General features: G+C 39.0%; 1 protein-coding gene across 1 annotated transcript in view; it reads left to right on the top strand.

Moving 5' to 3' along the window:
- ntn1b (netrin 1b) overlaps positions 1 to 21,361 on the top strand; it is a 42,987-nt gene that overhangs the window by 10,016 nt on the left and 11,610 nt on the right. The window contains exons 3-6 of the mRNA XM_057347090.1: positions 10,025 to 10,213; positions 15,152 to 15,301; positions 17,379 to 17,432; positions 20,328 to 20,402. Coding sequence (XP_057203073.1) covers positions 10,025 to 10,213; positions 15,152 to 15,301; positions 17,379 to 17,432; positions 20,328 to 20,402 — 468 coding nt within the window. The remainder of the gene's footprint in view (positions 1 to 10,024; positions 10,214 to 15,151; positions 15,302 to 17,378; positions 17,433 to 20,327; positions 20,403 to 21,361) is intronic.

The following is a 21,361-nucleotide window of genomic DNA, read 5'->3' as shown; positions in this document are numbered from 1 at the left end:
GAAATAAAGGTGACCCCCTGAGGTCCTGCTGTTTTATTGCTTGTTTGCTTTGCAGTTCACATTAACGCCGATGATACTCTGACTTTTAGAACTCAGAAGTCAACTGCTTCCTTTACAAAAAAACAAGAGAATATACTGGAAAATATAATGCAATATATTAATTAGCACATTACCGTATATGAATTACAATTACAAATATGAATACATTACGTATATGTTCATAATTTTCCAAATATGAACAAATATATGTTTTCCTTATGTATATTGTAATATATTAACAATGTTTTTGATATATTTTCTAATATATTGACAGTTCAAATATAGAACAATATTTTTTCTTTGCATAAGAATTACAAAAGAAGTGTGTGTGTGAGCAAGACATGCAGCTAACAAGTGGATATTTATGCTATATTAAAAAAGCAATGTTCTCAGGAAACAGAGATCCATCTCAGAGTTTTGACTGCGTTGAGTGATCCCGGCGGTTGTGCTTTGTCGAGTTGGTCACAGAATTGACTCTATTCCCATCGGAGTGTGTGTAGGGCGGACAGCACATCTCAACCGAGCTATCCTGTGGAAACTGATGTCGCTATCTGGACAAATATACCAGTCAGACTTTGGCATGACTTGAGCTTTTATCTTAAGACACACACGCTCACACGGCCCGAATACTCTGTGGGAATTTTACGAGAAATATGTTGCGGTGCATACAGGTCGGGAACATTAAGGAATTATAATACCCAGACAGATTTCCGGCGTGAAGTCTTTTTTCAGTCCACGCGCAGAGAGAATCGTGTGACAAATATTTTGCACTGAATCAAGAACGTGAGCCTCGCAGTGCATCGATGTAAAAGCAGGAAGTTGGGCACAGAGCGATGACATATTGCATGTCGGTGTTGCCAAGGTTACCGGACAAACAGTCGCGCAGGTCAAAGCATCGTGTGTGCTGTCTTGTAACCGGCTTCACGGCGACCCACTTGTGGCTCACAGCAGGAAGTTCTCTCCCACTTCCTTTCCCACCCTGCTGCTGGAAGCCACCTAGATACAAAAGTATTTCATTATTAAATGAACGTAACCACCCACAACACCCTAGCATTGTGGTGGCCACCTACAACACCAAAAACAGTTTTCATTTCTTCAACGATTCAGTACATTTGTTGGATAATTAAATATATTATTTGTTGCTACTTTAAACCTTTACTGGACACAGTGGTGTGCATTAGTTATTCAACTCAAAGGCTCAGGGGATTGTGCTGTTGTACGACAGGCCTGCATTAAGATCCAAACCACGGTTAGGATGTATGGTCACCTGGAGTTAGTAATTTACAGCTCTGCCTCTAAGCCTCTCGTCCGCTGTGAGGTAGAGAGCGGTCGGGGTTCGGCCCGCTGTGGCATCTACAGATTTCTGAAAACGCACCTCCAGTCAGACTGTGGTTTTATCTCATTTTTCTCGGCGGTTCTGTAATTGACTGACAGCAGACTGCTGCGTTGTGTTCCTCGGGCACGGTTTTAATTAGTAACAGCTCGCCTATCAATCCTGACTTAAAGCCATTGGCTTCTTAATACGCGAGCGGTTTTTTGTTACACGTCCCAAAGCTTTTGTTGTTTTTTCCCCTCTAGCTCCTAATCGCAAACTTCCATGTTAAAAACAGCCTATTCCTATAATGTAGATCAAAAATGAACACAGATTAAGATTGTAAACGGCTCATGTGATGTTGGCTGCGTTCCAAAACTTAGCGGGCTGCCTCGCTTCCTATATAGGCAGCTGTCTTTTTTGACAGTACTCACACTGAAATGAAACCTCATGGGACTGGTTTGAAATTCTCTACATAGCAACTATATGCATATACCCTTTGTATATGTGTCGTACAAAGGGTGCCTCACACGCGGAAAGAATCAACTTAAAGGGATAGTTCACCCAAAAATAAAACTCGGTCATCATTTATTCACCCTCATTTTGTTTAAAACCCGTTTAAGACTCTTTCTTCTGTGGAACACAAAAGAAGATATTTTGAGAAATGTCTCTGTGGTTTTGTTGCCATACAATGAAAGTCAACGGGGTTCAGTGTTGTTCGGGCACCAAGGTTCTTCAAATATCTTCTTTTGTGTTCTGCAGAAGAAAGAAACTCATACAGGTTTGACATGAGGGTGAGTATTATCGACTGTATTTTAAATGACAAGTTCTCTCACATGTTCACATTATTTAATGGCAAAGCATTATGGGACTGCCCTCTCCACAAAGGATACCTTACACTTTGACCAAAAGCAGCACCACGCTCTGAATCAGCATGGCCACCAAGACGCAAGTTGTCACGCTCATCATGAAAGTTTTCCTTCACGGCGAAGCCGCATTCCACTAACGCTTCGTCAATGAGGCTTCTTAATGCCTTTCAAGGGCTGTAAATCTCAGCTTGTGTGAGACAGTGAGACCAGAGGGTGTATCACAGTGACAACACCTGCAGTGGAAAAGCACGATCTTTCTGTCCCATGCCACAACACTGCGTAAACCGAGGGAGATTCCTATTTACGGATCATTTGGGATTTGGACCGTGGATTTTTAAGCGATGGGCCACACATCTGTAGCGTGTTCTGACGCGGGGAAGATTTACACGGGCCTGAAAACAGCAGGAATGCAGAAAGGATGGGAAATGCTCACATTGTGGCTCCTCTCTTTCAAACTGATTTATGTTCCACGGGGAATCCCATCCAGACACGCCAAACTCCTCAGCGTCTGGTGTCCACTTCTGCAACAAATGTCTTCATCTCTTGTGCTCCTCTTATATACTTATAATTATATAAGTAAATTTTTTAAATAAACACTATTCTACATTGCATGTAATACTCACTGCATATACGTATTGTACATAGGTATGTATGTGTGTGCGCATTTATATATATGTGTTTTATAATAAATTAAATATTTTACTTTTATAGCAAACGATTAATCGCGATTAATCAAATCCAGAATAAAGTTTGTGTTTACATAATATGTCTGTGTACTATGCATATTAATTTTGTATTTATAAACACAAAAACATACACGTATATGTATTTAGGACATTTTTAGATGTATTTATTTAGATTTACAAATAATTAAAATGATATATAAATGTTTATATTTTTCTTAAATATATGCATGTATGTGTTTATAAATATAATATTTATATGCACAGTACAGACATATTATGTAAACAGAAACTTTTATTCTGGATGCAGTTAATCGTTTGATAGCCCTAATAATAATATATCAATACTATATTTTTGAAGAAAATATTTTTTGAAAATTAAAAAAACAGCACCACCAATTATTTAAAGCCACATTGCTCAGACTACATTATGGTATTTTTAAAGGTCAGTTGTCACCATGTTTATGTGATTTGGGACACCCAGATGTCCGTTAAAATACTGAATTTTGCCATACTATTTGTAGCAAAAAGACAACGCACATAACAAATATGTTTTGTAATGCTGAAGCTTCAATAAACCGTGTAAACGTATGGATTTTATGCACAAAATATCTGACTTTTGAATGTAGCATGAGTAAAAGCTCAATTGCGTGGTTTTTCCTACATCCTTAAAATAAAACTGTAATTCCAGGAAGTTACTGTAGTGTACATGGAAAAAACTGTGATTAGAATGTTAATTCCTGAAAAGTGATCCAGCAAATTTATGTCTATAATTTCCATATTCCCTGATGTTAGATCTCTTAATATGACGAGCTGTTGTTATTTGAATTTGGAAAAGCTTCTAAAAAAGAGAATTACCCGAATCCCAGTTCGGTTTTTGAGGAAAAGTCCAGATTACTGCGTTACAGCCACTTTGGCAGGTCTTGGTTCCTGAGATCACTGTGAAAAGGCTTCTTTTGAGCGGCTCACGTGCTACATTGATGGTACACAGAAAGAAAGTGCCGTGAGTTAATGAGCAATTACTCAACATTTATGAAAACAAACAGGAGAACATGCAAAGCTCACAGATAAATCAAAGGACTAACAAGCTGAGCGACGATACGTTGATGCAATAAGTCATCGCGTCGAGATGGTTTTCGCCCCGGGCAGAATTGCTATGATCAGGTTCCAAAAGGAAACACACTCGCTTTGACAGAACATACCGACATCCTTGCCATTTTGTTTATTTTCGCCAACTGCTCAGAAGCCCTGAAATACAAGAGCGACTATATATGTCAACCGGTGATTTAATTGGAAATTTTTATGGGCTTGTGTTTTCCGACGACGCCCGCCCAAGGAGTCAAAAGTAAAAGTCAAAATTACAGTATGTTCCTATAGCTCATTTCATTAGCAACACAAACGTTTTGGGTTCGATCCCATGAATGCAATAAACCGAATACAATAAAACTGTATAGATCGACACATGCAAGTCACTTTGGATAAAATTGAAAAATGTATTGGCTTGTGTACTCGGTGTCATACAAAAGTGCCTTTTAAAACAAAGCACAAGGGTCTATGAGGGGTCAATAAAGTGTGACACAAATGCACATCGGCCATGAGAAACAAGTTAGACGTTTGAGAACAGTTGGACTGCTTCCCTTGTGTAGAGTATTACACCATTACAGAGCTCACCATGTTCCTTACGGGATAAACTGGGACCATTCCAGGACTCTCGATAATTTGAGATATCCTCGCTATTATGCGTTATTATCCATTACATGTTATGTTATCATTGGCGCAACTCACCAGCAAGAAACAAAAACCTGTTCGATAGACATTAACGATCGAACAATTATTCAACTGAACCGTTTCATGATGGTGTTTATATGTTTAAGCTGTCCCAAGATTCACAGCGCCTGAAGAGGCTTGTGACAAAAAATCATTGTTTTTCAATCTGTGGTGGCCATCTGTGAAGGATTTTAAATGGTCTGCGTGTTGATTGGCTGATTAATAAAAATAGCCCCAAACCAATAAAATAACTGTAATGAATGAAATCAAACTCACTACTACTCCCTTATCGAGCAACAACATTCAACATGACTATAAAAAAGTTGTAAATTGGTTAATAATCCACTATGTAATCCAATAATGCCTCATCATATTTACTTGCGCTTAAAAGTCTGGCATCACGCTAATGTGTGATAATGCAGTAGTAATTTCACCTGCGGTTGGCAGGAGAATCATCTCGATGCTGTCTTTCACTGTGGTTTTATTTGGATCGGATCATGTTTGTTGAGACCTTGTATCTCGCTTTCTCTAGGCAACTGTGGTGTTCACAAGCAGTTAGACAAACAAAAAAGCAGGGAGGTCCAATTGCCTTGTTAATTGGTGCTGGCAAGCGATTACAGAGCAGTGCCTATGACGGCAACGCCCCCTTAATTCTTCCCCGTCATTGCATCACAACGCAGTACGGTGAAAGGCAGCTTTTCCAGATGGCCATGCGGAAGAGGAAAGATCAAAAAAACGAGTCCTGTCTGCTTTAAAGCGGTTTTGAGAACAGCACTGCGGTTCAGATAATTGACATTAAAGGAACAATTAAGCATCTTTGTTTTCTACAGTACCTTTACAAAATAGAAAAGGATTTTTTGCCTATATTGTGTTTAATATAACACAAATGAGTTGAAATAGGGAACTAATGGATACATTTAGCTTTGCTTAAGTCTCAGAAAATGTTCAAGAAAAATACCCAGAAATCTCCCTTATGTCTCCATTAGAGTTTCAGAAAAGATCTCAACGTCTCAGAAACATCTGAGATTAAGTTGACACTTAAAACACGACTGGGAACTCAATCAAATCCTCTGAGCTATTTACCTCTTTCCAGTAAAATTTGCTGTGGGGGAACAAATATCGCATGGCATCTAATGCAGATAGAAGGCAATTCGTAAGTGACAAATAAATAATAAAGTTAATCAAAAAGTAACAATTTAAAGTTAAGATAGTTACTGTATATCACTAAAAAGGAAAGTGTAATGTGCTTGGACATCCAATAAAACTAGTGACTTATAAATCTTAGAATTAAAATATATTTCAAGTGCTGAACATTAGCTTGTTAAACAACTAGTATCTTAAATTGATAAAATCAATAATAATTTCGGTCAGCTCATATTTAGCTTTTGAACACAACACTAATGGCTCGTTTTTTTGACCTATTCGCTCACCCTCTCTGGTCATGCACATGCACCATATGGAAACCCTCAATGGCAGCACTAATGGCAGGATTTGGTTCGTTTAAGCACATTCTTACCATCTCACTTAGCCTGACACATCGCTCTGTCTTTACACCTCTCGCTCCGCATTTCAGCTCTCTGGGGATCAACCATTTTCTCACCCCCCAAGGCTTCAGTATGTGCTGGAGCTGGTTTCTGTTGTGAACAATGGGGCTACGGTCAGCTGAGCGGCTTTCACAGTACGGCATAGTGTCCGTCCTACAAAGAGTTGTAATGAATAAATGACATTCTGTTTTTACTGGCAATCTCAGTGATGATGTCTGAATAGATAGAATACTTACGGTTTCAAAATGAAAAGATATTATTGCAAATAACAAAGAGACCAAGTATGCAACAAAAAAGTTGCAAATGTGTAAACAAAGAATTCTGGCGCAGATATGATATGTTTTAGGCTAAAAAAAAGTGCACATCACCAGCCACATTTGTTTTCATTTGTGTATTTGGGAGATGTTTTTTTTTTTATCAAACTCACAATCTTTGCACAAACTAATGCAAGTAAATATTTTGTTAAAATAAAATATAGCGTTGAGAGCTATATAGATATGTTATCAATGTGCTGAGTGCTGCAAGTGTTGAAGGTGTTAGAAGACTTGACAGCGGTTTATTTCCTGTGTGTGATTGACAGTTCCTGGTCTTGTTTAGTAATTTACCTCGAGACTTCAGTTCATCTGTAAATCATTCTGGAAACTTTGCAAAGCTATCATGCATATTAGTGAAAACCAAGCTGTGTTGTGCCGCCCGCGTGCGGGACGAAGTCAAAAGTAGGAATATATTCGAGTTGAAATGTCACTTTCAACCTCAACGCACACACGTCACATTAAAGAGCGACGAAACGGTATTTACTGTTTGAATTTAGAGATTAAACTTAAAGAGAACAATTTGTTTCATGCCATTTCGTGCTGCGAAAATACTTGAAAACTTGTTTTTACGTTTCACATAACGTTAAGGTAACTGTTACCTCAGCCCGCAGCGCCAATCTCACTGTGGAGGCACATTGCACGTGACGTCAAATGATGCGTGGGGTATGATCGATGAGGATCGATGTTCGACCAAAGTCGAGACCAAAGTAAGTTCTTTCTTAAATGTGAAGGTAAAGTCCACACAAGAGGCTTAGTTACTACTACTAGCTAGTTTGTAACTAAATCTGTATGTTATTCGGTTGCACCTTTTGGTTTTAAGGCAGAACGTAGCTAGTATAGTTCGTAAGCTCTCCGTTAAGTAACGTTAATGCGTAGTCGCATAATATGACGTTTACCTTTAATAGTCCAATAGCAGCCTCTAAATTCGTGAGAAAAAAGTTGTGCTGAAATGTTGTGAATTTAAAAACATCCTTGATTTAAACGTATTTCACCTCGCATAATAACGGTAAAACAAATTATTTAATAGAATACTACCTATCATGAATAACATATTTCAAATTAGATTAATAAACAAATGCTGAGTAAAAACAATACAGCCTAATTAACGCAATAATAATTGACATGCAATCACAATGATAATAAATGACATGCAATATGGGTGATTTCATTTTACTGCCAACTGCCAATGAAATAAAAACATGATTTTATTTTGACGTGCACAACACAGGCAGATATCCACACACGGAGGCGCGCGCGCTAGGACGGTTCTTGTTAGAGCCGACAAAAATTAAATGTCATCACATAATGTTCACTATTTTAAAAGGTAAGTGACTGTAAATGTCAGCATTATCGTGTGTGTAAATCATTGAAGAATGTCGAGGGAAACAAGAGCTTATTCAGTTTGTTCAGTGAGTGTGCTATTTTATTCCTACTCCTGACGTAAATATTTAGTTTATACGTAACATTACGCTTTAACTAAGTTGAATGGTGCAACTCAAAAATATTTAGTAGAGCACTAACTTAGTGCCCGTTTAAGTCAAAACTTACGCACAGCTGGTGCAACCGACCCCTGTTCCAGACGTTATTTTCAAGTACAATGTGGGAAAAAACACAAATCTGAGCTGTCTTCACGTGCTCTCGGAATTATCGGAAATATGAGTTTCCGAGGTAAAAATAGCACATGAACGCCCTCTGATGTCGTGTTTCCCACTGGGAAGTTGGGAAATAATTTGATACCCGAGTTGGGGACGGGCGTATCACGATCCTAATATCGGTAGCACCGATACCAACGTTGGTATTGATATCGGATCGATACTAGTCTGACGAGATCGATATTTTAGTTTAAAGCTTTCTACGCTTTGTATTGCTTTCGTTTCATTAAGAGCAGACGTGGGTCTGAATATGCTGCTCCTTTCACACTCCTCCTCTGCTCTCTGCTGCTGTTTAGTTGTCCTGTCATCTGTCATTTTTGTTTGTTTGTGTGTGGTTTTCTTTCTTTTCCTTCTAATATGTGAATGTATTGTTTATAAAAAATGTATAATGAAAAGAAAAGTTGTCCTGTCATCACGTGCAGGCACTGACTAGCGCTTTGACTGAGAGATGACAGATAGAAAGATGAGCATCGTGTGGAGTTATTTTACCAATTCACAGTGTCGCCTTTACCATCTCCTTACAAAATCTCCTAGAACAGTCCAGTTACACACTATATTTGTACTGTTTTTGTAATTACATGACCAACTGGCACATCCCAGGCATGCAATTTCATTACTAAATCTAAAAAAGAAGAATAACGAAAACATTTAGTAATAATTTTGCGCACTTTATTTAAAATATATATTTGTTTTTATTTTGTATTTGTTTTAATGACAGAGATGTGTTAAGGGAGAAGTTGTTTTGGTATTATATTGTTTCGGCACAAAAAATCTCCAGTTCTCCATTGATGTATGGTTTGTTAGGATCGGACAAAATCTGGAATCTGAGGGTGCAAAAAAATCTCAATACTTAGAAAAGTTGTCCAAATGAAGTCCTTAGCATAGAATATTACTCACAAAAATGAAGTTTTGATATATTTACGATAAGAAAAGAATAAAATATCTTCATGGAACATGTTCTCTACTTAATATCCTAATGGTTTTTGGAATAAAAGAAAAATCGATAATTTTGACCCAATGTTTTTTTGGCTATTGCCACAAATTTTCCCGTGCTACTTAAGACTGGTTTTGTGGTCCAGGGTCACGTTTGTCAGTCATTTCTATGAAAAGTGTTATCAAAAAGTGCATGTATCCTAAATATATATTTGATATAAATGGATGGATATATGGCTAAATGAACAAATGCATATACAGTATGAATGAATCGATAGGAAAAGTTGTGAATTATGGCTTAATTAATGACACCATAAATTGTATTGCACTTGAAATAGAAGCTTTAAGGTTAGAGGTCCAAGTCATGAGCAGGTGTGTGTGCATAAGCTCTGAAGCGAGGGCTTTTATGAGGCCATTGTCTCTTAATGAAATATTGTAATGGCCAGAGGCCCAGAGATGCAGTGATGTCATTAGAATAATAAAGCGCTCTCCAGACGCTAGTCGAAGGTCTCGCCTCCCTCTCTTCCACTGTGTGAGAGGCTTCTACGATCGCCGGGGGACAGAAACACCCACCTAAATCACTTCAGATTCAGATTCCACACTCAAGGAGCCCTACGCCATAAAGAATAAAATGGCAATAAAGCAACTGTTAGATCGTTCGCGAAAAATACGATCCACTGCGAATGGGAATATTTATGTCACATGTGTCTCTTACCGATAAGCAAAAAATACCATCAGGTTTACATCAATCTTTTACTAGTCTCACTGGTTCTTTTTTTTTGGGTGAATTAAAGCTCAGAAATGTAAAAATAATAGAGGCACATTGGGAATATAAGCATGGTGAGAATTCAACAGCTGGCACTAAACCTCTCTCTCTCCTTTTGTCTTCTCATTGTCGATCTCTCCCCCAGCCTGTCACTGTAACTTACACGCCCGTCGCTGCCGCTTCAACATGGAGTTATACAAGCTATCGGGGCGCAGGAGTGGAGGGGTTTGTCTCAACTGCAGACACAATACTGCCGGACGTCACTGCCACTACTGTAAAGAGGGTTACTACAGAGACATGACCAAAGCCATCTCACACAGACGAGCCTGTAAAGGTAAGCAGAAAAATATATAGATAAACATTACATTTTCATCCAGTATATGTTTGAACAACGTTGCTGATTTGGGGGTTAGTTGCAGCGTAAATAAATGATGCAAAAGAAAAAAGACTGAAGAAGTTGTCGCCTGTGAATACGAGCTAGGCTCTCTTACAATTTGTTTAGTTAACTTGCAGAACTCTAATGGGTTTGAGCCGAAAGAGATTATAACAAGACAGGGATTGCATAAAGAACTGGCCAAGCAAGAACTGCCACGGAACAGAAGACATTAACAATAATAATGAAACAAGCCCATTATTCACTCACTCGTGAAAGAAAAATAAATGTAAAGATCATGGGACGCTTTTGAGACCTCACGTAGAGTTCAACATTCACAAAATGATGTCATAGTGAACATTATCATCAAGAGAATTTGTGTTACATGTGTACATTACATTTATGCATATTGCATATTTTTTTATTTAAAGAGACTTGCACGTGAAAGAGTATTTAACGTTTTGTCTAAAAGAAGTGCACATAAAATTACACATTTGGCATCCCTTGGGAATCAAACCCATGACCTAGCTGTTGCTAGCACACCAGTTAAAGGGACAGTTCACCCAAAAAGGAAAATTCTGTCATCATTTACTCACCCTCGAGTTGCTCCAAATCTGTATGAATGTCTTTGTTCTGATAAACACAAAGAAATATATTTGTAAGAATGCTTGTAACCAAACACTTCTTGGCCACTATCCAGTACCTCAGAGATGACGCATTTTTGTAGGCTAACCCGGTATGCAAATGAATTTTTCCCATAGACTTTTGGAAGATTGCAAAAAATAAACTCTGTGATTAACAAAGGTTCATGTTGTTTACACGTTTTGTCTATCAAGATAATCTTTACAAATTAACACCACATTTGTTACTTTTGAAGCCAAAATACACTCCGGAGGAAGTAAAAAGCTAACACGATGCTGTAAACAGACTACACTATGGTCGCTCGATACATCAACGTCACCCCCACCAAGCCTCCGTCAGCTCTTTCGAACTTTATTAAAAATGTGTTCCCTGGTAAGTAATTACTCCGTAAATGAATCCGCATCTACATTTTAAGAGATTTGTGCCCATGTTGCATTATTTGTGAACTTTATATGCACAATGACGTCTAATGTTCCCGCCAAAGGAAGTAGTCGCTTTTAGCAACTTGTTAGCAACCGCTGTTTTTAAGACACAATAATACCTTAAAAAATCACAAGCGGATTATAATTGGTGTGTTTTATGTCATAGAATAAAACGTGAAAATATTTAGAGGTTTTGTTTACCACAGACCTTATTTTGAGCGATTTACCAAAAATGTTTTGCATACAAAAAAACATCATCTCTGAGCCTCTCCATTGATTATCATAGTGGGAAAAATTACAGTGGTAGTCAAAAGTGCCCCAGTACGGTTTGCTTTCCTACATTCTTCAAAATATCTTTTGTGTTCAACAGAACAAAGAAATTGACCAAGAAATGTTTTCTACTATGGTAGTCAATGGTGGCCAAGAACTGTTTGGTTACAAGCATTCTTCCAAATATCTTTCTCTGTGTTCATTAGAACAACGAAAATGTATACAAATTTGGAACAACTTCAGGGTGAGTAAATGAAGACAGAATCTTCATTTTTGGGTGAACTACATATAATATATAGAGTTCACACTTGGAATAGTTCTCGGATGAATTTCATAACGCCATCCCCCATTGAACTTCAGCCATTCCCATAGGTCAATCTTTCACATAACGTTCTGTTAAACTGCATAATTCTCTCTCTTATAACTCTTATACGCCAAGACAACATTCTCATCTGAGCTGGACTAAAAGCTTTAACAAACCGCAACGTAATTGATACGAGAGGCCGCTTACCCAATCGCCGGGTTAGCTTAGTTTTCACGGCCCGTCTGTATCCAAAACGCAGGCCTGATGGATGGCAAACACTACCCTTGTTTTCTTGACATTGCTGTGTATTATCACAAAAGGAATGCATCTGATTCAGTAGAGGTTACAAATGGTTTTCAACAACTCGGCCCTGCCAGCCAAAACATTTACTCAGGCTAAACGCGTGATGCTCGGAGGCCAAATGGGAGGGATACGGGCGAGCTACTTTTACATAAGTATCACCCTCGCTCGGCCCCTTGTAATGACCTTAACATATATGGCGGCTAAAGTCCGGGAAACGTTGAGAGATTCCAGTTACAATTCTCAAGTTTTGGCTAAAGAAATCGAAGCCGAACCCAAGATGATTGCTCCACTCCGCTCAGGTGACAAACCCCTTGCATTGTGGCGTTGCGTATAACGCACGGCCGTATTTATTGCTCGAGTCAGCCAACCATCTCATTGTGTTTGTTTTGGACAGGAAACCCGACCTCATGCCAGCAACGTTGAGCGCTTACGAAAATTCTATAGGGGGTCATTTGGATAGGAAAGGGAATATTGCTTGTAAATAACGTGGAGTTACACAAACGACCAAGACAAATCGAATCAGGTCCAAAATCGGATTCATTGTCAGTGGCGGCTCGGAATGCCGCATGCTTTATTTCCCAGATTAACAACTTCATCCCTCATCAAGCACAGTGTAAACACCATGTCGCCCACCACCGCCTGGCGATCTCTTGGTTTCTTTCCATCCAACCTTTGCGCTCAAACTTTTCAACAGCCAACGAGAACCTTGGAGTCTGCGACACGTTGTTCGGTGCTCATTTCCCCGGCATCTCCTCTTACTAGCGCTGAATTGTTAGCAGCTCTGGTTTCGATTATAGACTGCGGAGCTGCAGGGTCGTCTGTGAAGGCGTACGAGTGATGTCGTAATTCAGCAGGAGGTGGGCTGGTTGGTGGGTGGCTGAAGCGCAGAGCTATAACGGCTCCTTTTTAACAAATGTTAAGTGGGCATTGAAATTCAAAGCGTCCCACCGCAACACACTTGTTATCATCAGCTAGACCATCAGCGGATGTAAGGCCAATCGGATCTGATCCACTTCTGAAACACTGCAAATCGTGTTTTGAAGATGCAAAACACGATGTCGACATAACCAGTTTTTTCTATAGACGTGACGACTTTAATGGACACACACGTTGAAATAGTTAAATACTGTATGTGTGTGTTCTGTAGTTTTTGTCATTAAAGTTTTGAATTAGCTTGGCAAGAAATGTTAACACCAAACGCTACTGACACGAGCTGTGAGTGCGAGCAGGTTATTTAATTTGTGCACTTCAAGCGAGGCGCTCTATTTGTGTGGCACGAAGAACCATTAACAGAGTGAAATGATGTATGACGAAATGTCTCATCATTTCAGAACCATTTCTTCTTGGCACTGTTTAACAACAATTCCCAAGCGGACATAAATCAGAGACGAACAATTGCCTTTGTTACTAATTCAAGAAGTGGTTTCCAATATTCATCAACCGAGTTCCAAGAGCTCGGCGTTCTTGCTATGGCCGGACCGCTTCAAGTCAATTCCAAACGAATCGCCGACTACATAAAAACGGCTAGAGACCTGAAGGGAAGAGTTGAGACTTCAAACAAGCAGCTTTATGGTAAACATTTGGCAGAGCGCGCGCACAAAGAAATTCTCACATTAAATGTGTGATCGTCCCGACTAACAGCTTAGCCAGAGCACCTTTGAAGTGCTTTACGTTCCGTCATTAATGGGAACATTATTCAGACTTTATTTGCTGGGGCTCGTCTTTGCCAAGAGACTTTACGCTGGAAACTTGATCACAGAAGCAAAATGACAACGCATTCCGATCATGAAAATTATTAGCTCACACACGTCAGGTACATGTTGCGCAGTGGGGGACCACCAGATTGACGCACAGACGCACACGTTACTCTAGATGGAATCCATTGAGTCTCCTGCACTCTTAAAAATAAAGGTGCGTGAAAGGTTCTTCACAGCGATGCCATAGAAGAACCATTTTTGGTTCCACAAAGAACCATTCGGTCAAAGGTTCTTTAAAGAACCATCTCGTTCTTACTTTTTTTGAAAGGTTCTTCTAAGGTTCGTCTCATATATTTCTTCTGAAAAAAAGAGCCAGAAATCTCACAAATGTCTCCATTAGAGTTTCAGAAGACCATTTTCAGAAGACATTGTCACAAACTGAGCTCAGATTTGTCAGGTTTGCAATTAAAAGTCAATATTATTGAAGATATCAATATGAACTCAAACCTTTATCATCAAATTGAACCAAATCCAGATTATTTTACCTCAATAATCTACATTCATTTTACACCTCCACACTCTTCGTGGATCTCAAAGGAATAGTTCACCCAAAAATGAAAATTCTGTCATCATTTACTCACGCTTTTGTCAAACCTGTATGATTTTCTTTCTTCTGCAGAACATAATAGAATATATTTTGAAAAATGTTATTCACCGGCCCCCATTCACTTGCATTGGTTTTGTGTCCATTCAATAGAAGTGAATAGGGTCCAGCGCTGTTCGCTTACGGAGAAAGAAAGTGATACAGGTTTGAAATGACAAGAGGATGAGTATGATTACAGAATTTTCCTTTTTGGGTGAACTATCACATATGTCTTATTTGTTTCTATTTTCTTTAATCCTAAACAATTTTCATTTGATACTTGTACTGTATGAAACCCAAATGAGAAATCTTCTAAGCTATGAAAGACCAACCAATAAAATTTTCCTACTAGAGACTTTCTTTAAGCTTTGATTTTAGCTGAGACTCAACATCAGTGAACCATATGTAATATACTGTAGATCCAGACAAAAAACACACAGTGCTTTGAAATTCTACCATATGGCACTTAATTACTTGAATTCTTTGAAATTATGTTTTAATATATGAAGTTTTATGAGCATTACAGTATTTCTGCATCACAAAGTGGAAAATGTGGGAATTTGACGAACAAGTACAGTAATGCATCACTAACCAGCGGTTTTGTTTTCTTCTCTCCAGCATGCGATTGCCATCCGGTTGGTGCAGCTGGTAAAACCTGTAACCAGACAACCGGGCAGTGCCCGTGCAAAGATGGCGTGACTGGCATCACCTGCAACCGCTGCGCTAAAGGCTACCAGCAGAGCCGTTCGCCCATCGCCCCCTGCATCAGTAAGACCCGTTTCTTCATCTGTCTGCATTCATTATTTGTTTTTGAAGAATGTTTGTGCCTTTTAAGATATTTATGAACTGCTTGGATGATTGAAACAGCATGATGGCTGTCAAAGTGTGATCAAGATATTTAGAAATATTTCTCAAATGACAGAAATACAGCGGGGTCCAAAAGTCTGAGATCATACTGAAAATCTGGAGTTTTCAAATTGAATAACTGAAAACAAAACATGAAGCAGAGGGATTTTAAAATAAGGGAAAGTTAAAATGAGTTTTAGAAATCAAATGACTCTCAAAATCAAATATAAGCACTGCAGAAAATGAATTCATAATAACATTTCAATGAGCTTTTTTTTTGGTATTTTACTTGTTCATTAAAAATATAAAAACCCTTTTTAAAAACATTTCAAATGTGATAAGCAAGTATGTATATCCTCTGAAAAGTTATATGAATCTTACGCAGTGTTTCTCAAAAACATGGAATTTATTGGAACATAAGAAAAACATATTTGTAACATTGACCAAGTCAAATAAACAGCTTTAACATTCTAAAAATACTACTCAATTTTTATTGAACCTTTCATGCAATTGGTTCTGTTTATAAAATATTTTTAAAATATTTTTTCCATTAAATGAAATGAAAAGAAATGTACATGTTTATGCATATGGCAGTTGCTTTTATCAAAAATTTAGCTTTTTATTCAAGGGTAATTCAGCACAGTTTATTAAGCAGAATTTCTGCTCCTGGGAATCGAACAAACACCTTTTGCGTTGCTAACACAGCGCTCGACCAGTTGAGCTAAAAAGGAACAATAGAGGAACAACAGAAGGAAGAGTCACTGGTGAGCTTATGCTATAGGACCGCAATTGTATTTCTCATTTATGTTCTCAGTTAAATCAGTTACATCAAAAATAACTACGAATGTAAGAAAAGTTCTAAAATATTTCGTCTATATCTTGAAACCTCCTCAGCCTCATGATAAATTAAGGTGACCTTTGAATATACAACAACATGAAAGAAAGGGGTTATTAAAAAGGCTCAAACAAGTCTTCGAAAGTTCTTCATTACAAGAGTAATTGAAAAACGACTCTTGGGCTCGCTGTAGCATTAGTTATTAGATCCCATTACCACCCACATAGAAATCACAAATACTACTCCAAAGAAATTCTGCATAAACGCCTATTAGTATTCATGACTTCATGGCCCCGGACCATTTCATTTCCGTATCGGTCCCCTGGTCCATTATTTCCTTGGATGGACATGTTGTTGATTGCCCTCCACTGAGCCAAACAGACCATGAAGCCCTGGCTCACACGACCCGTTCTGCCCCGAACCCACTGACGGCCTTTCAACTCGTAAATCTCAGCGGCATGATGGCTGATATGTTTATTGGCAGTATCAACAGGGCAGCAGACGGTTTCTGTGGCGATAAACGACAGGCCCACACAACAGCTGACATTTCTCGATAAGGCGCTCGCCGGGAGCCCAATACAACGCGCGCCTATTAACGTTAAGCGCTTCTATTATGTAGTAACTGATGACATCGTCAATAAAGATTTATCTGGCCCCTTGACAATACGAGTCACGAAGCCATTCAGATTTGCTTGGCAAGGATACGTGTGGACCAACAAAAGCCGTGAACCCCAAGGAAGCAGGTTTCCTCTCATTTCTCGGGGTCGGTAACAAATGTACTGTTAAACCTGGACTGAGTGGAAAATATTCCATTTCTCGTATATTTCGCGAAATAACGTGCTTTCGTTTTAATGGGCCGATATTAAATTTTTGCGATATCAGACGTTTTGCCAACTGCGCTTTTTTATAAGCTCGAATCTCCCATCGGTGTATATGTTAGAACGGCGGAGCGCTTAAAAAAGGACGTTGGGCTTTAGACAGGAAACTTATTAAAACTTGATCTCACGTCTTTGTCATTAATGATATGTCTACTAATAATTTGTTCTCTTTTATAGAAAAGAAATAAAATCACTCATAGTGTGGAAGCACTTTAAAAGGAACCGCAGAAGGAACTAGAAACCGCAGAAAAGATTTTGATGATTTCTTCTCAATTGTTTGTTACAGAAATACCTGTCGCCGTACCTACGGCCACCTACACCAGTCCAGAAGAACCCACTGGTGAGTTTGGAAAAAAATACTTTTGATCATTTTTATGACCACCAACTGTACGTTACAATGACGTACTGCATGTGGTTTTCTTACGTGTTTTTCACGAGTCAACAAACTCTGCCCTTCCATATATGTTTTGTCTCAGTCAGACTTTAATCTGATTACATGCTTCATTTAAATGCGTTTGCTGTTCCGTCACAGTCTCGCTGTGTCGTATTGTGAGCGAGAGAGAACACGGCCTTGTACGTTCATTCATACATAATTACTCAGGCTGCCAGATCGCCAGCGGGACACGGAAGGCCGAGCTTACTAGAAAAAACGTTTCTGGCTTTTATCAGCTCTGAGATGTTTCACAGTTCACTGAGTAAACTTTCCACTGGTTAGTGCACGTGACACAAAGTCATGGTGCTCAAATGGGGGAAGCGGGTTTGAATCTGGCCTGCTTTGCGTCTCGTCTTTTTGGACAGCCATTTTCTGTACCGACTGTATTTTATTTGTCAATAAAAAGTGGCAAAAACCAATTGGAGATGTATAAATGTGGTTGGCAGTAGGGGTGTCACAATATACCGGTAGCGGCAATAACCGCGATAAGAAAAATCGCAATAATCATTATTGGCCATTTTACACATTTGATAAAATCGTGAATAAATCAGCAGCCGTATGGCCGTAGGAAACACAAAATAAATTTAAAGGGATAATTCACCCAAAGAGAAAGAAATTAGGAAGAATACTTATAACCGGACAGATTTTGCCCTCCATTGACCACCATAGTAGGAAAAAATACAATGGTAGTCAAAAGTGCCGCAGAACTGTTTGTTGCCCTACATTCTTCAAAATATCTTCTTTTATGTTCAACAGAACAAAAAAAATGATAAAGTAATTTTTTTATTGACTATGGTAGTCAATGGGTGTTGAGATCTGTTTGGTTACAAGCATTCTTCCAAATATCTTTCTCTGTGTTCATCACTACAAAAAATGTATACAGATTTGGAACAACTCGAAGGTGAGTAAATGATGACAGAATTTTCATTTTTGGGTGAAGTACCCCTTTAAATGAAAGCTAAATTTAACCAATAATATTATGTATTTGCGTAAAGTTGTAGATATCGAGATAATACTGTCACATGAATACCGCAGTTCACGATAACCGCGTATTATGATATCGTGACAGCCCTTGCTCGACACGTTGAACCGTGGCACTCAGTTGAAAGATGCAGGTTTGAATCTAAAAGATGAAAAGTAAATTGTCAACAAATCCATAATTTTTTATGAGCTTCATGCAATAGGCCGCAGTTTAAAAGTCTCTCAGTGGGTTCTTTGCCACCACCGGCAATAGCACAGTTGTGCTTGAGAGACTGTATTAAGTAGACATTTGTCCCTCCACAGGGGACATCCATTATTGGGAGACATGGGTGTAACAGGGCAGAGTTAGGCATTGTGCCGATCCCCTAATGGCCGCCCAGTCTTATCAAAGAGAGGCAGGATGAGGCGGACGAGAGCCCGTCGCACAAAAGCCAGCCCGTCCTTCATTCCCGCATTTACATGGAAATCAGGCGTGGCTGATACTCACTCGTCAGATTCATTTACTTTAGGACGGCACCCTCATCGCGCTCTCCTGCTCCCTGCCTCCCCCCCCCCCCACGATCCTTCACATCCTAATTCTGCCCCCCACCCCCAAAAAGCTGGCAGGCCACCCCCCACTCTCCCCTTCAAACTTTTTTTTATTCGGTTTGGTGGTTCTTTCCTGCTTCACGGTTGCCCGGGTAACCACATTCAGACGGAATATAAAGGGACATGAAAAGGGTGGATTGGACAGAGGGCCGAAGGAAATAATGAAGTTTGTCCATATTCAGGCAGAGCTGAAAGGTCTTCTCGCTCCCATCTCTCCGCGTCTCCAAATATCTCGCGACGTGAAGTAGCCACGACTCGAGACTCTGAGTACCACCGCTCAAGCCCTGGTTTCCGTCCAGAAGGCGGCTCGTGGGACTCCATCGCTGAGGCCCTCAAGCTCATTCTGCGGTCTCGGCTGCGGTGTTGGATGGATCCAAGCGCTACAGCTATAAATCATAGAGCGCCGGATGGTGACCTGCGGGTTATACGGGGAGAGCTGTGTTTAAATGAGGATTCCCTCTTGCAGGCATTGTGATGGCTGTGTTCTGTGGCTGAAAGAAGTTTAAATGACCTTTAAACCCCGTGCCCTGACACTGGCGAGGGTGGGCAAGCCGAGGGAGGGGTTGAGAATTGGGGTGAGGAAACAACTGGGTTAAAAAGTTAAGAAAAGATTCAATTATTAAAGACCTGTTAAGCCTTCTTTAAAGCTAATGTGACTCTCTTCAAATGTGCGATTGTGTATTTTGTGAATGTTTTTTCAAACTTAAAAGTGCCGTTGCATTAGTTAAAAAATAAAAGGGATACTACACCTTTTTATACCACTGGTCCCAAGGTGATTTTAGTCACAACAGGTGTCCTAGGGAGGTAACCACAGGTATAACATGGACATGCTGACACGCATAGAATGTCCAACAAACTTCACTTTTGTAAATCGTTTTGCTTAAAAAGTGCGCTTGTGCTGTCGTTCTTGAAAATAAAACAAATGGAAACGTACACATTTGTGTGTCCCAAAAACATTCGGACAGTTTTAAGCGTTTAAAAAAAAAACGTTTTTAGGGGCGCTGTACGTGTGCACGACAGCCAATTTTTAAAACCAAGTGCGAAAGATGTACAAACATGGCCAATTTTCCTCTTATGTTTTTCTACAGTTGGGAATTTCGAAAACTGATTTGGAATCTGTTAAAGAAACACTGCGTGCACCAAAATCCACATGCACACACAGCTGCAAGACTCATTTTGATTCCTTTAAACTCGCTTCTGGTTCACGACTTTTCTGCCTGTTTTCATTCTTAGACTGTGACTCGCACTGCAAGACCTCCAAGGGCAAAATGAAGGTCACCATGAAAAAATACTGCAAAAAAGATTTCGGTAAGTGGGTCTCTTTTATTTAAGAACACCTGATGTCCTTTTACTAATGATGAGCGACGCACCTTTTCTTCCGAGTCTCTCATAGCACTGACAGCTTACTCAGGGGCTAAAGGTTTATGTTATAGCATCAAAGCGTGTGAACTCAGCAGGTTTCTCCAGATGGACACACTCAAACTGCCTCGCAGCATCTAGAAGACAAAAGAGGCAGCTGGTTCCTGTTGAAAGCAGACATTTCATAGATTTCAGCAGTTTAAAAACTAATATAGTTAATACAATAAAGGGGCCTATTGAAGTGGAAGAATGCGGTTATACGTTTTAAGGTTATAAGTGGTAAACCAGATAGCCGGAGGTCCATTCCTAAAACACCCCGAAAAAGATCTAACACAAGTGACGGGCACAATAGATGGCAAAGAAAAAATATAAACATTTTCAATGCACTAAATTTAGTTTAGAATACTCTCTTTTGCATGTCTATATTCTCCATTTAGTACATTCTATAATATGATTTTCAGCTCTCCATACACTATATTCCACACTATTTACTAACTCCATCTGTTTGTAATTTTAAAATATTCTGCTCTATTTTGCAGCTCTATAATCTTCTGCTTTATTTATGAATTCTATAACATCACAATTCCTCTCTATTTTCTAACTCTATAATATTCAACTCTCTAATTCTGTATATTTTTTTGCAATTCTATAATATTCAGCTCCATTTTGTAGTTCTATAATATTCCACAGATTCCAATGTTTTACATTTATATAATATTTAATTCGATTTTCTAACTCTATTTTGCAGTTGTATGTTATTCTAGATTGCATAATATTCTTTTCTCAAATATAACTATGCTCTCCTCTGTTTTTAATATGTACTGTATATAATATGACTATTTGCTCAACACTACAACTAACATAACACCCTAGAACTGAATCAAAATATTAAACAAACATTTTAATTA

Source organism: Triplophysa rosa, linkage group LG11 (assembly GCF_024868665.1).
Source record: "Triplophysa rosa linkage group LG11, Trosa_1v2, whole genome shotgun sequence".
Taxonomy (NCBI): Eukaryota; Metazoa; Chordata; class Actinopteri; order Cypriniformes; family Nemacheilidae; genus Triplophysa; species Triplophysa rosa.
Note: the sequence above shows the minus strand (reverse complement) of the source record. Positions and strands in the feature narration are given on the sequence as shown.